Genomic DNA, 12,492 nt, shown 5'->3' with positions numbered 1-12,492 from the left:
TCAGAGCAAAAGGTTTCCCCTAATGGAGATGACTGACTACTCTGTGAGATATTGGCCACAGCGGGGAGGAGGAAGGCAGATCTCTTTACAACGTTTATTTCCATAAAGGGGTGTGATAAGGGACATGGGCTGAGCGCCACGCTGCTTCCCGCAGGTTGGAAAGCAGCTGTGTTTTCTTCATACGCACTGCACTGTCAGAAGCACCAGCACATCAGTTTTTGAGCTGCTGGTGAAGGGGCCCCATCTTACTCTTGCCATCGTAAGTTTTAGGATAATACTTGTTTCTCCATCTCCCCCTTTCTGGAGTCCGCACCTGGCTCAGCTGCCTTAAAGTGGAAGGGGGGGTGGTTTCTGCCTCTACAGCCCATCTCTCTGGAGCCACTTGGGCACAGAGGGCTCCTGGTTCTTTGAGTTGCTTCTGAAGGGAACCGTCTCCATGGCTAGCACAGCGCTTTATTCCGTCAGTGGACTTTCCCTACATCCATGTGCGTGTGTTTGTATGAACATCTACATCTGCGCATCTGCATCTGTCTGTCTGTCTATCTGTCTTCCCTTAATTCAGCCACAACCCAGACTGACCTGTGGCACCAGAAGTTACTGGAAAGAAGGTAGTGAAGTTGAGGCAGGAGTTGTGAAACTGTTTCACACACAAATGTGTAATAACATCCATAAACCAACCGCTTACAGAGCTGCAGAATGGTTTAAAACAGCTTGCTTTTGGAAACCGCGTCAGGAAGCGTCTATGTTAGAGACAGCCGTGTGCCTTTTTCAAACTCCTGTGGCCTTTCCAGGGGAAGAATTGACAGAGAAAAAAGGAATCCCCGCCTTTTGATGCAAATTCATGGGAATGATTCAGGAGTTCATGGTAGGCTGGGTAGTGAGGTTTTAACTTCTTAGGGATTGTGTAAAAATATTTTTATAAAGACTTTTAATGCTATGATTTTCAACTCAAACTTCACAAAAAGGAAGGAAGGATGTGGTGTGATGGTTTGGGATGGAGACGAAAACTTCGGTCTCAACCCCGTTGATTTCTGCTCATAATTAAAGGGCCATGGCTGAGCCTCTGTCCCCTGCCCTGAGGCCGCCCAGCGCGGGGCTTGGGCTCAGAGAAACCACATGGATTTCACCAAAGACCTGGGTCAGGACCAACGGCACTCTGACTTCAGGGTCCCTGGAATCAGTGCATACTGTTTCCCGCTCATCAGTAACTCCGCCCCTCACAGAGTGTGGGAAAGGTAAAGTTTCTAGCAAATTCGGTGCTTCACTGACAGAAAATGACTAGGAGTAAAATGACCTGGTGAGGTTCGGGGGGCGTCTCCGGTTCTCTCACGTGTGGTCCAGAAGGGATACGAATATATAAGCAGTGTTCAGTCAACATAAACAACATGATCTTTAAATAAGAATCTGACTGGGCTGTTTTTTCAGACTGAGTCACAGGCTCGGAAGTAGGAAGGTGTTTTCAATCGGCCCTTCGGCCCTTCTGTCTCTTCTCTTCATGTGACAGAGAGAAAAGAGGTTTTGAAACTGGGGCTTGAGTGTTTTTCAGGGCGACAAGGAAGAGTGAGATACAGAAGATCAAAAACCCTCCTGCTTTATTTTGATCAGTAGAGAACTCTCAAACCCAGGACTTGATGTCCTTTCACACTCTCACACGTGTGTGTGTGCACGCACGCGCGTGCTTCCCACCTGGTGATTCAAGTCAGCATGAAGATATAAACGACTTGTTTCTCTTAAGAGCAACGTTCTGCATAATTGATCTCTAGCCTGCAAGTAACAAAACAGTGCTTTGCTTGAAGAAGTCGCTTGCCAAATATTTGCTCAGAGAACATATGGGGTGCGCACACAAACACACACCCCATTTTGAAAGCTCTTCTTGAATTAAATTCATTGGATGTTTACTTTAAAATGTGTAAATTCAAAATGGGTGAACAGAATCAGGAGAGGAAACTCGGTTCCCCCTCCGTCCCCGCCTCCCCCCTCCCCTCCCCCCATAATTAAAGCACCTTAGGAATTTTCCCTGGGGGTAAAGCATTTTAATGATATTCGTGTTTCTGCAGACAGAAACAGGAGGCGTGACTACCAAACGTTGTTTATTAAATAACTTTAAAAAATATAGTAACTATTCTTACTCAGTAGGTGCATATATATTTAGCATCCAAATATCAGCTGCCACAATGTGCATTGTTTCTCCAAAGAGGTATTTTCTAGAAAATTCAGGTAAAATAAAATTTAAAAGTAGCTTTTATATGTGGACGTGAATGCAGTTTAATTTCTCATTTTATTTTAATGCGGCACCAATTCGTTAGAAGCACGGTTTGGGCTTGCAGAGATGTGTTCCTTTCTCAGTGTTCAATGAGAGATACTTGTCCTTGCTTTTTTACCTCCACGAATAAAAGATGTACTGGGGGTTTTGAGTCCATCTCAAAGAACCAAGTTTTGTCATTTGTCAAATTTTGTTTACCACTTTGGATTTAGGAACTATGGTAACCAGTGTCTGAATTTATGCAAGAATTTGTGGGCAAAAGCCCTGTGAAATGAAAAGGTCTCTAGGTCCATGGCATCCAGTGAGGGGGGAGAAGACTGAGCAGTTCGAATCCCTGGGTTTTCACTGGCGTATGTTAACATTTGCTTGTTTTGCAACTCACATTTAGTAGATACTTCTTGAACAGAAATTGGACAGAGGCACGTAATGAGAGGACAGTCTAGCGAGGGGAGTCTCTGTCCCCCACATGAGGATGGCCTTGCTGGGCGTGGAGTGTGAGGTGTGGCAGTAAGAGCTCAACTAGAGGTGGAGGCTGGTGAGCAGACCCTGGCATCATTACTCACCATTCAAGTTTCCAGACTTTGCAGTTCTACGCGATTCCATTTTAAATGGTTAATACTTGTATTTTCCTCCACAAAACAAAAGAAACTCTGTGGGGAAACCCCTCACCCCCTACTTTTTGCTCTCCTCAGCATCTGCAGGAGTCCCGCCCATGTTTCTGGGATGTGTCTGCTGCCTGTGAATGGCAGTTAGCAGCAGCTGAGTGAATCTTTCTGTGATTATCACCACAGTTTTGGAAAAGCATCACCGTGCCAGGCGGGCCCGCAGTGTGCTCTGTTACCGCCGGTCCTGAGGGTGCTGCGAAGTTGCTAATGTTGCTTTTAGGTTTTTATCATCACCTCTCTCCTCCTCCTTCTCATTTTTGGCTAAAGAAGCCTTGGGTAGATATTTTCTTTGCATGTGATTACTAAAGCTAAGACTTTCTGAAGTTTTTAAACAGCCAAAAAAAAAAAAAAATTAACTCAGCAAATATGCTTTTTTACAATATTACAAAACGAATTTTAAATTATTGGCCTACCTGTGGGTGAAGAAATGTTTCAATGCAGAAGACAGCTGAAATAACAAAGTGTGTGCCATTCTTTTTTGTTTTTTCCAACTTTTTCTAGAAATTAGCAATCTGTAGAAATGACGTTTTGTCTGAGCGGGCATCACTGGGTCCGTCACTCAGCTCAGCTCTAACGGAAGTGCGTCCTCCAGTGTTTTGCTTACTTTGTTGATCCTGAGATATACAGTGTCCCCAGCGCAGTCCTTCGGGAACTGAAATGTTAACTTGAAGTTGATGCCATGTCATGGCTTATTGGCAGCATTTTTTCTTATTTGATGGAACAGACGACAGCAGTGCATGGTACAGTTAAGATATCTTAGATGTGATGGAACACACTATTTGTTTGGCTGCGTTCTCCCATGAACAGTTCACGTCGGGTGGCATAAAATAATGTGATGGGGAAAATATATGACTTTATGTTAATAATAATTTAAAGAACTAACTTAACCCCACCAGTTGAGGTAAATTAAATAGCCACAAATATTTTCTCGACTTGGCTGAAAAGACACAGCCACCTTCAGGGCTGTGTGTTTATCGCTGCGTGAGGACGCAGCTCAGCCAGCAGCCGTGCGTGGGTCATGCTGCGTCTCCAAGGGCATTTGGCTTTTTTTTTTTTTTATTAAACTATTAAAGTTTTATGAAATAAAATCTATTGGTCAAGATCCAAAAGAGCCACAATTACATTTAAAATAATGTTAAAAATACAAATAAATTTCCTTGGCATGTTTGGAGCCCATACATACTTAAAACTGTGGACACAGGAAAGGTATTCTCATTCAGGCCAATTGTACCTGCTTCTGAGGTTTGGAAGCACTTAAACCCTGTCACCCATGTCTGGTCCCAAGGCAGTGAGACCTTCTTGTTTTGAAATCGTTAAACTGACGAGGAACATAGTTGCACGCACCTACACTGCGGCGTAAACGCTTGCCGCTCGGCCCCCACGGCTCCGCTTAGGAAAGCGCTTACGCGCTGATAGCTCGCTGGTCCGGGAAGTGTCAGAGCCGACGCCTTTGAAATGCTGCTTTAAGACACCAGAGAATCTCCAACTGTAACAAAAGCAAGCGTTTCCAATTCAACGTGCTTTCACTTTCAAATAGTAATTGTCTTTCCTAGTAATAAAATAATAGATATTCATTTGTGAGGAATTCAGCACAAACAGAAAAGTGTGCGAAGAGTGTGGCTCTTACAGTCACAGCACTGACAGCCCCTGACGACCACCGTCAAGGACCCGGGGTGTGTCCTGCCTGGTTTTTTCCATGAACGTGACATGTGGACACACACACACACAGCACAGGCCTTGTTTCTTTGGGTGTCTTCCACCGCGTGGCTGTTATTCTAGGACGTCCTACGTTGGCTCCTGCGGCTTCTGGACACGGGATTCCCCAGACAGGGTTTTCCAGACATCACGCCTACATCAGTTTCCTCTGGTGTTTGGACGCTCACAGGGACCAGTCACTGTTCCACCAGGAAGTCTCACAGGTGGAGATCCGAATAAGGCAACCTCTCAAGCCTTTCTTTTAAAATGAAGCTTACTTACATTATAATTCTAGGCAAAAATGGACCAGGAAAGGTTCTTGATGATGTCCACTCCCCATGGTCTCTTAGGCTCCCGTTGGGTCCCCAGCATAAGGAAGAGAAAAGCAACGAATCCGCAGCCAGACACTCCCCTTGGGTCAAGGCCTCCAGGCTCCCCCAGGCCGGACCCAAAGGGCAAACTCCTCCTGGAGGGAAACGTGAACAACTGTCAAGTCCAAAGACTTGTTCTGGGGAAAACTCACCGAGGTCCAACCATCCCTCTTTGGGCTACAGGACATTTTAATTTCTTGGACCTTGAAACAGTCGTTTTAGCATCTGTGGACATAGCTCAGGCGAGTCCAGCCTGCATGTGTCTCAGGAATCAAAATGATGGGCGTTTAAAACTGTAAGTCTTCTTAAGAACAGAAAACCTCCCACTGTGATACTTTGAAAGCGGAGAATCCAGGTTTTTGTCTTTGAATAGCGTGAGGCCCTGCTTAGTGTATTCCTCTTGGTTCCCCACGTAATGGCACCCTTATATTCCATGAGCAGACCTTACAGGTCTTGGCAGTGACTCCCCCTGGGATAAAGGAGATAAAATGCGAGAGCACTAGTTGGGTCCTGGAGAGTTATGCTGAAGATTACAGGCAATTGGAAAAGCCAGTCAGGGAGCTGTGCTCCGCTGTAGGGCTGCCTCCAGGCTGGGTGTCCTGGGTCTGGGGAGACTTCTCCTGTCTCTTCAGAAGAGCACAGGGGAGAAGGGAGCAAAGAGCTCAACATAGATGGCCAGGACAGAGTGCACCTGGAACAAACACAGGCCACTGGGGGATGCTCTGGGGAAGAAAGGGGACAGGTGGCGGCAACCCCTTGGTCTGGGTCTCATGCTAACGGGGGACCCACTGGTACACAAGGGGTCTGCTTTGGTGGTTGAGTGAGCTTGCCTTGCTCAGCACCTCCATGGTGACGTCAAAGCCCGGCATCTCCTTCCGTTGTCGGCCTATTTGGGAGGGAGGAAGAAAGTTGTTTTTGTAAATTGCCATCATTTTATCCTGGCTTTATTGGGTCTTCAAAGGCTCTTGGTAGCACTGCTGGCTTCCTGGGCCTCAGAGAGGGTCTGCAACTAGGAGGTGTTGTAGTTGTGTGGCCACCTTCCTCGTGTGTGGGTGACAGCCTCTCCAAAGCCAGCGTTTTAGACCAATTCTGAGCCTCAGTCCTGTGCCTGTGACTGAGCTTGGGTTTTCTACCCCAAGAGCCAGATTCTCCTTTTATTTCCCAGTGCCAACCAGCACTGCAGACGCTAAGCACCCCTGCCACCCACGCAGCTGGCCCAAAGGCGCCCGGAGGCGCCAGCCCCGTGTGGGGAGGGCTGGTGAGCCATGCACGGGAGTTACTCGTAAACACGGAGCGTTGCCCGCTCTGGGGGTTTCGTTCTACCATTTCAGACTTTCAGATAGCAGTCGCCGTGAACGCTTCTCTTTCCCAGCACAATCTGGAGTTTGCCAGAGAGCTCTGTAAACAGCAGTTTCACTGTGTGAGAGCTGTAAGCTGTTCTTTCCAGGCATTGTGGAGAATGTAGCTTTTACTCTGCAGCTGGGCTGCATCAGAAGTATGATTTAAAACATAAACTTCCTTAACTGGACAAAGAATGCTTCTCTGTCTTCAGAATAGCTCTGCTGTGTGAGATTTTCGCTGCCATGAATTTTACATCAGAGTTAGCACTTCCTTTTACTTGTCAAGTCTGGCCAGTCAGCAAGGCAGCAGGCGGTACACCCAGCACAGACACACGCGTCTGCACGCGCCCACTCATAAAGGGTCTCCTTTTTCCACTTTGACTTTTAATTTTTTTTAATTTTTAAAATTTTTTAGGAGGGGAGGTAATTGGGTCTTTACAAAATTTATTGATTTATCTCTAGTGGAGGTACTGGGGATCGAACCCAGGACCTTGACGCATGCTAGGCACACACTCTACCATTGAACTCTACCCTCCCTCGGTCCACTTTGACTTTTATTTTTAATCTTCTTGGCTTGTTGGGAAATGGGTAGCCTTATTTTTGAACTACATTGTGACAAAACTTAATTACTATTTTGCCAACGAGTAGAAAACTCCAATGTGTTAAAATTTGTTTACTTTTTTACGGATTTAGCGTTGAGGGATTTGGAGAGTAACTGACCCAGTGATTGGAAAGCGGAAAACACAGTTCATCTCAAATTACCGAGGAATAATTGCTACCACGTGGGGCTCTGAGTGCAGTTTATGAAGTCCTTTCATTGATATGACTGTGTTTAGTGCTGTCAAAGCTGAGAGCCTCATGTCCACGTGACAGTAAGGACACAGGCGTGAGGAGGTCACAAAGTTCCCCTCTGACAGCACGGTGACTAGACCTTCAGACCCTGGAGCTGGGAGCCCGGTAACGTGCATGTTCTAATTGACGCTTTTTTCTCATCTTGTTATTCAAGATATATGTCAGTTACAAAAAGAAGAAGGAACTTGCAGGAAATTTATTTTAAAGTGGTACTATGATTCGAAGACTAAAAGCTGTGCGAGGTTCTGGTATGGAGGTTGCGGTGGAAACGAAAACAGATTTAATTCACAGAAAGAATGTGAAAAGGTTTGCGCTCCTGGTAAGTGATTCTGCTTTTGTGTTGGTGGTTTTCCCAAATAAGATGAGAGCTCCAGGCCAACAATTCACCTCCCAAAGACATTTGAATCACAGTAACTGTGACAGGTTTGAAAAAGGAGACACACTGTGTCTTCAGATGAGGCAGGTATTCAGGTAAAACACATGACAGTTGCTTTCTGAGTTTTAGAATTTCCTAAAAACATCCTTGTATTTTTGCTGGTGAGGAAACGTGTGGTCGACCACTCCTCACTCTTCAGAAATGTTACTAAGTTTCTGTTATTCATAAAATATTGCAACAAACATGATGATTGGGAAAATAATATAATGAGCAATTATAGACACCACCACAGATAAAGAGCCCCTATATGGTCTATTCATCTTGAAATAATTTTGCTTCCTCTAACAACGTTGACCCCGGGGCCATCCATCACACCGGCCAGCGTGATTGGTAATAAAATCAGAACAGCTTCACAGAGAGCCCGAGGCCAGTGCCAGATGGGAGAGTTGGGTTTGCTTAAGGCCAGGCAGGTGATGCCAGCCGAGAGAGTGGGCTCAAATGGTACAGAGATCCCCAAGCCCCAGGCCAGGAAGCTCTGGGAGAACCATTGCAGGAGCTGAGCTGAAAGGTGAGATTGGTGATGAAAGCCGGAGGCCATGGGATCATTTTCATGTGAAACACAGTGTCCTTTTGGGTCCGTAATGTGGCTTCTCCCCTCCTCTTCCCTCCCGCCCTCACCCGCCGCCCCTCCATCCACGCCCAGTGCCTGTCAACCCCGGAGTCATCGCTGCGATGGAGACCTAAGCGTGGCCCACCGATGACACATACCTCTTGAAGCAGAAGGAGGCAGCCATGGCAAGGCGTCTCTGTAGAAGCTCTGGGTGTAGATTCCCGCACGCTTTGTACCCTTTCATGCTTTGATTTACACTCGGACTTGGGAGGACCCGTCTGCCGCATGACCTATCAACATGGTGCTAAATGTGTCTGTGGACCCAACGCTCTCTGTCTCCAGGCAGTTATATCGTATACTTTGAACGTTGTGTAACAGTTATCCACTGCTGGTGTTTATGTGAACAGTCCTATAAACTCAAGTTCCTTCTGGAGTTTCACCTGATGCCTGCTTCAGGCAAGTGTAAGGTCTAGAAAATAGCCCCAGATTTCACAGTTACTCTGTATGCTTCTGCTTGGTTCATCTTTTTCCCTCTTAATTAAGCATGACTTTAGATGGAAAGCCTGTGTATGGAGGATAAACCAGAGTCCAGCTTTTTCACTCCCTCGTCCCCTGATTTCCTGGATTAGATTTCGAGCTGGTTTTCTTTTTCTAAAGCTTCTAACAGACGATCTAGAAGTTAGAAGGAAGCAAAATCCCTTAATCTTTGTGCACTGTCGTGGGACCATGCCTCAATTAAAGAATGAAAAGAAAATCATCACAGAGAACATTTCTGGCATTCCTCTAATGTTGTGTGTGTGTTTTAATTTTTTTTTTTTTTGTGCAGGGGGGTTTAATTTTAATTTTAAAAATTTTAGGAAATTTATACAAAGAAACTTTTTAATAAAGTTTATGGAAAGTGTTGTGCGTTTGGTGTTCTTGGCCGTGCTGTTTCTGTGTCAGCATCGCCCCTGGGCCAGGGAGGCAGGGCCCCGCCCGGGTCCAGGACCCTGGGCACCACGCTTTGATTTCCAGGGAAGGGGCAAGAGAGCCCCATCAGACAGCGTGCGCGAGGCCAGGTGGACCCAGCCTGGGTGGGTTGAGTTCCTTACTGAGGGTCCCCAGAGTCTTCCTGGTCTTAGGAGCCAGGCTGGCTTTCCTCCTTTCTAACTTCTGGTTGTGTCCCAGAGACCTGGCCCCCTTCTCAGCCTCTTTAAAATGATTGTTCCCCGGGCGCTGCGTTTGCTCCCACTCACGCTGGCCGAGAGAGGACGTATAGTTGGCCCAGGACTCCCGTTCCCTTTTCTGGAGTCTCAAAGACGGAGCATCAAGTTCTTTTTTTCTTGAAAGACCCTTTCCTTCTGGTCTTCAGAAATAACACAAGAAACACATACATAAATATTTAGGTGGGACCTGAATTCCACTTAAAAAGGAAACTGGGTTTGTTTGACAAAACACATCTCTTCTGTCAAGCGCTTCTTGCTGGGAAAGCTACAGGGATCTTGGGCGTGGGCAGGACTGTTGTACGGAGGATGGGGGATGAATCTGACAGTTACTCTAACGATGGGGAGAGAGGAGGTGGGAGAATGGGTGGAGCCAGGGAGATGAGGGGAGACTGGGTGGTCACAAAGAGCACTCCCTGGGATTTCCACCCAGACCTTTGGGTGCAACTTCTAAATTCAGAGAGGCACTCAAAGCCTGTGCATTTGAACAGAAACTGGAGGAAGAACTGAGCTTTGTGTCAGAATCAGTGCGACAGAGTTGTAGACAAAGGGCAGAGATGGAAGGGGGCTGTGGGCAGAGGAGGCCGCTGCTGGAATCTGCAGAGATCTTGGGGAGGGCTCGGGACTTCACAATCCATGGTGTCGGGGATCTGAGTTTCCCCGCACCTTGCTGGAATGGAGAGAGCCTGGCTGAACATCTGGGCGGCTTCCGGGGGACTGCAGAGCTTTGAGGACTCCTACATGTTCTCATAGTCATGGGGCTCCTGGACCCCTCTGCTCTGTAGGTCATGCTGACCCTCTCCCCATCTTTCAAGGGCCCCCTTTTCTGGACGAGGCTAACCCAGTGGATCTACAGAGAGCCCCGTGATGGATATGAATTCCTTTGCAATGGATAATCCACCTGGGAGGGAAATGTGCATTCTGTGACTTTCTCAGTGATAGCCATCCACCCCAAAGCTCTCCAGCCCCACAGGAAGAGCCCTCTGCTTAAACAGGCCTGCCTCCGTCCTTGCAGGCTGAGTGCAGCCAAGCCAAGTTCATCCCATTGGCACAAAGAAACGTTTGTAGCCGGGCTAGGAAAGGGGGCCTCGCTGGTGAAGGGGGTGGGACAAAACCCATGGAACAGCCGGTGAACATTTCCTGCCATAACCGAGCACCACAAACCGGGTGACTTAACACAAACGTATTCTCTTCCAGGCTGGAAGTGCAAAGTCAAAGTGCTGGCCAGGCTGCGCTGTCTCTGAAGGCCGGGCCGGTGGTGGGGGGTGGAATCCTCCCTTGCTCCTTCCCACTTCCTGGAGGTCCCTCGGCGTGTAGCCATCTGATGCCAATCTCTGTCCCTGCCTTCACATGTCCATCTTCTGGCAAGGACACCAGTCACATCGGATGAGAACCACCCCACCCAAGTGTGACCTCATCTTAACTAACGACACCTGCAATGACCCTATTTCCAAGTAAGGCCACATCCGGAGGCACTGGGGGTTAGGACTTCAGGGTAGCTTTTTTTTGGAGACGAGAGACACAATTCAACACAGTTTCAGTTCCAGTACCTGCTCCCGGCTCTGCCACGTCGATCCACCGCTAACACCCAGGTAGCCGCTGCAGGGAAGAGATGTCAGCCGAAACCTGTCACTTCCTTGTCACTTTGGTTATGGAAACTGTCACTGCTGTTCGGGCTGGGTCCTGTCCCTTTAAGAACTTAAATCCCGGATACAATTCAGAGCCTCTTCCCTGTGATCCCGGGGCAGGCTGGGCTCAGGTGCTGGCGGGGTTCCCCAGGCCTGGGGAGTCCTCTGCTGAGGCCGCCTCCTGGACCTTGGAGGCGGGGTTGGGGTGACTGCTGGCCGATGCTCTCCCCCTGCGCCCCCCCACCGGCTCCCTTCTGCCGCAGGGTCCCAGGCTGACGCTCGGGCTTGTGTCGGTTCTCTGGAATCTAGGGGTCTAGCCCAGGCAGTCTGGCTTCTGTGGGCCCTTTCCTCTCCTCTCACAGCCCCTGTTGGGGCCTCCTCCCAGCCTCCCGGGAGAGCACTCTCTCCTGGAGAGCACCCTCAAGCCCAGCTACCTTCCTGGGCCACTTAATCCACAGAAAGCACACACGACCTCGCCACACCCCTCTTTCCACTCAACTAGGGGTCAGGGGGCCTGCTGGTCCAGGGGCCAGGCATGGGGTCAGTTGAGAGCTGGCCTGCAGCCCCTGACTCCGTGGTGGCGGGAGGGAAAGATTCAGACCATCCCCCCAACACTGAATGTTTCTCTGGGGCTTTGTCTTCAGGCGAGGGGGCAGGTGGCAGCCGCCCTAGGAAGTGACTTCCTTCCTTTTCCTCCCAGGAAGCGAGACAAGAGCGTGGTCTCCTTCCAAGTGCTCTGCTGTCCTCCAAAGGCCCCCGTGCCGCCTCCCCGGCAGTGACCGTGGTGCACTCTGCTGTGCGCTCTGAGCGGGGGCCCTCGGCCATCAGCTCTGGGAGAACAGGACCCACCAGGCACCCAAGACCGGCCTCTTGCAGGAACTTGCTGGGCAGCGAGCTCCAGGTCCCAGCCCCCTCAGCGACGGCTGAACACTGCTTTCCCGCCTGCCCCTCACTTTCCTGGAAGTAAGCCTCAGCACCCCAAGGCGCCCCAGTGGTGTGGGTGAGGCTGCCTCGTCACCCGTTAGAGACCAAAGTCTCCTTGAGGAGGCCAGAGAGAAGCTTCCTCACACTTCCACGGTCTGAGTTCATCACGTGCCCCTTAACAAGCCCCAGAGTTCCTCTTCCCCCAGCAGCGACCTCAAACCCTCCCCGTCCATCCCCCAGCTGCAGCCCGGGATGGGTGGTGACGCCCGTGCCGGCTGTGGCAGAAATTCAGGTGGGAAGCAATGGGGATCGAGACCAGAGCAACAGCAGAGGAAATGAAGAGGGGCTCCAGGTATATTTGATCTAAAATATGCAAGAAAGGATGTAATTTCTGTGTTCAGTTTTTCACACATTTATTTCCACACCAGCACTGAAACAAAACCCTGCTGGATCGTCTGTCCTGACTTTGCCTTCAGCAGAAGTTTGGCCTGAGCTGCAGGACTCCCGACCTCTGACAGCCGTGGACTTCTTTCCAAAGACCTGTTCTTTGCCAATCCACACACGAG

At 48.9% G+C, this 12,492-nt stretch overlaps 1 protein-coding gene across 9 annotated transcripts in view; it reads left to right on the top strand.

Moving 5' to 3' along the window:
* The window catches only part of COL6A3 (collagen type VI alpha 3 chain), an 82,156-nt gene extending 73,082 nt beyond the window's left edge, over window positions 1-9,074 (top strand). For all 9 annotated transcript variants that reach the window (XM_032480570.1, XM_032480574.1, XM_032480576.1 and 6 more), the window contains 2 exons: window positions 7,341-7,505; window positions 8,266-9,074. In XM_032480570.1, the coding sequence (XP_032336461.1) occupies window positions 7,341-7,505; window positions 8,266-8,306 (206 nt within the window). In that variant the 3' untranslated portion in view covers window positions 8,307-9,074. The remainder of the gene's footprint in view (window positions 1-7,340; window positions 7,506-8,265) is intronic.
* Window positions 9,075-12,492: the final 3,418 nt, after the last annotated feature.

The sequence above is a fragment of the Camelus ferus genome, chromosome 5, assembly GCF_009834535.1.
Source record: "Camelus ferus isolate YT-003-E chromosome 5, BCGSAC_Cfer_1.0, whole genome shotgun sequence".
Taxonomy (NCBI): domain Eukaryota; kingdom Metazoa; phylum Chordata; class Mammalia; order Artiodactyla; family Camelidae; genus Camelus; species Camelus ferus.
The sequence above is the reverse complement of the archived record's forward strand: the minus strand, read 5'-3'. Positions and strand labels throughout refer to the sequence as shown.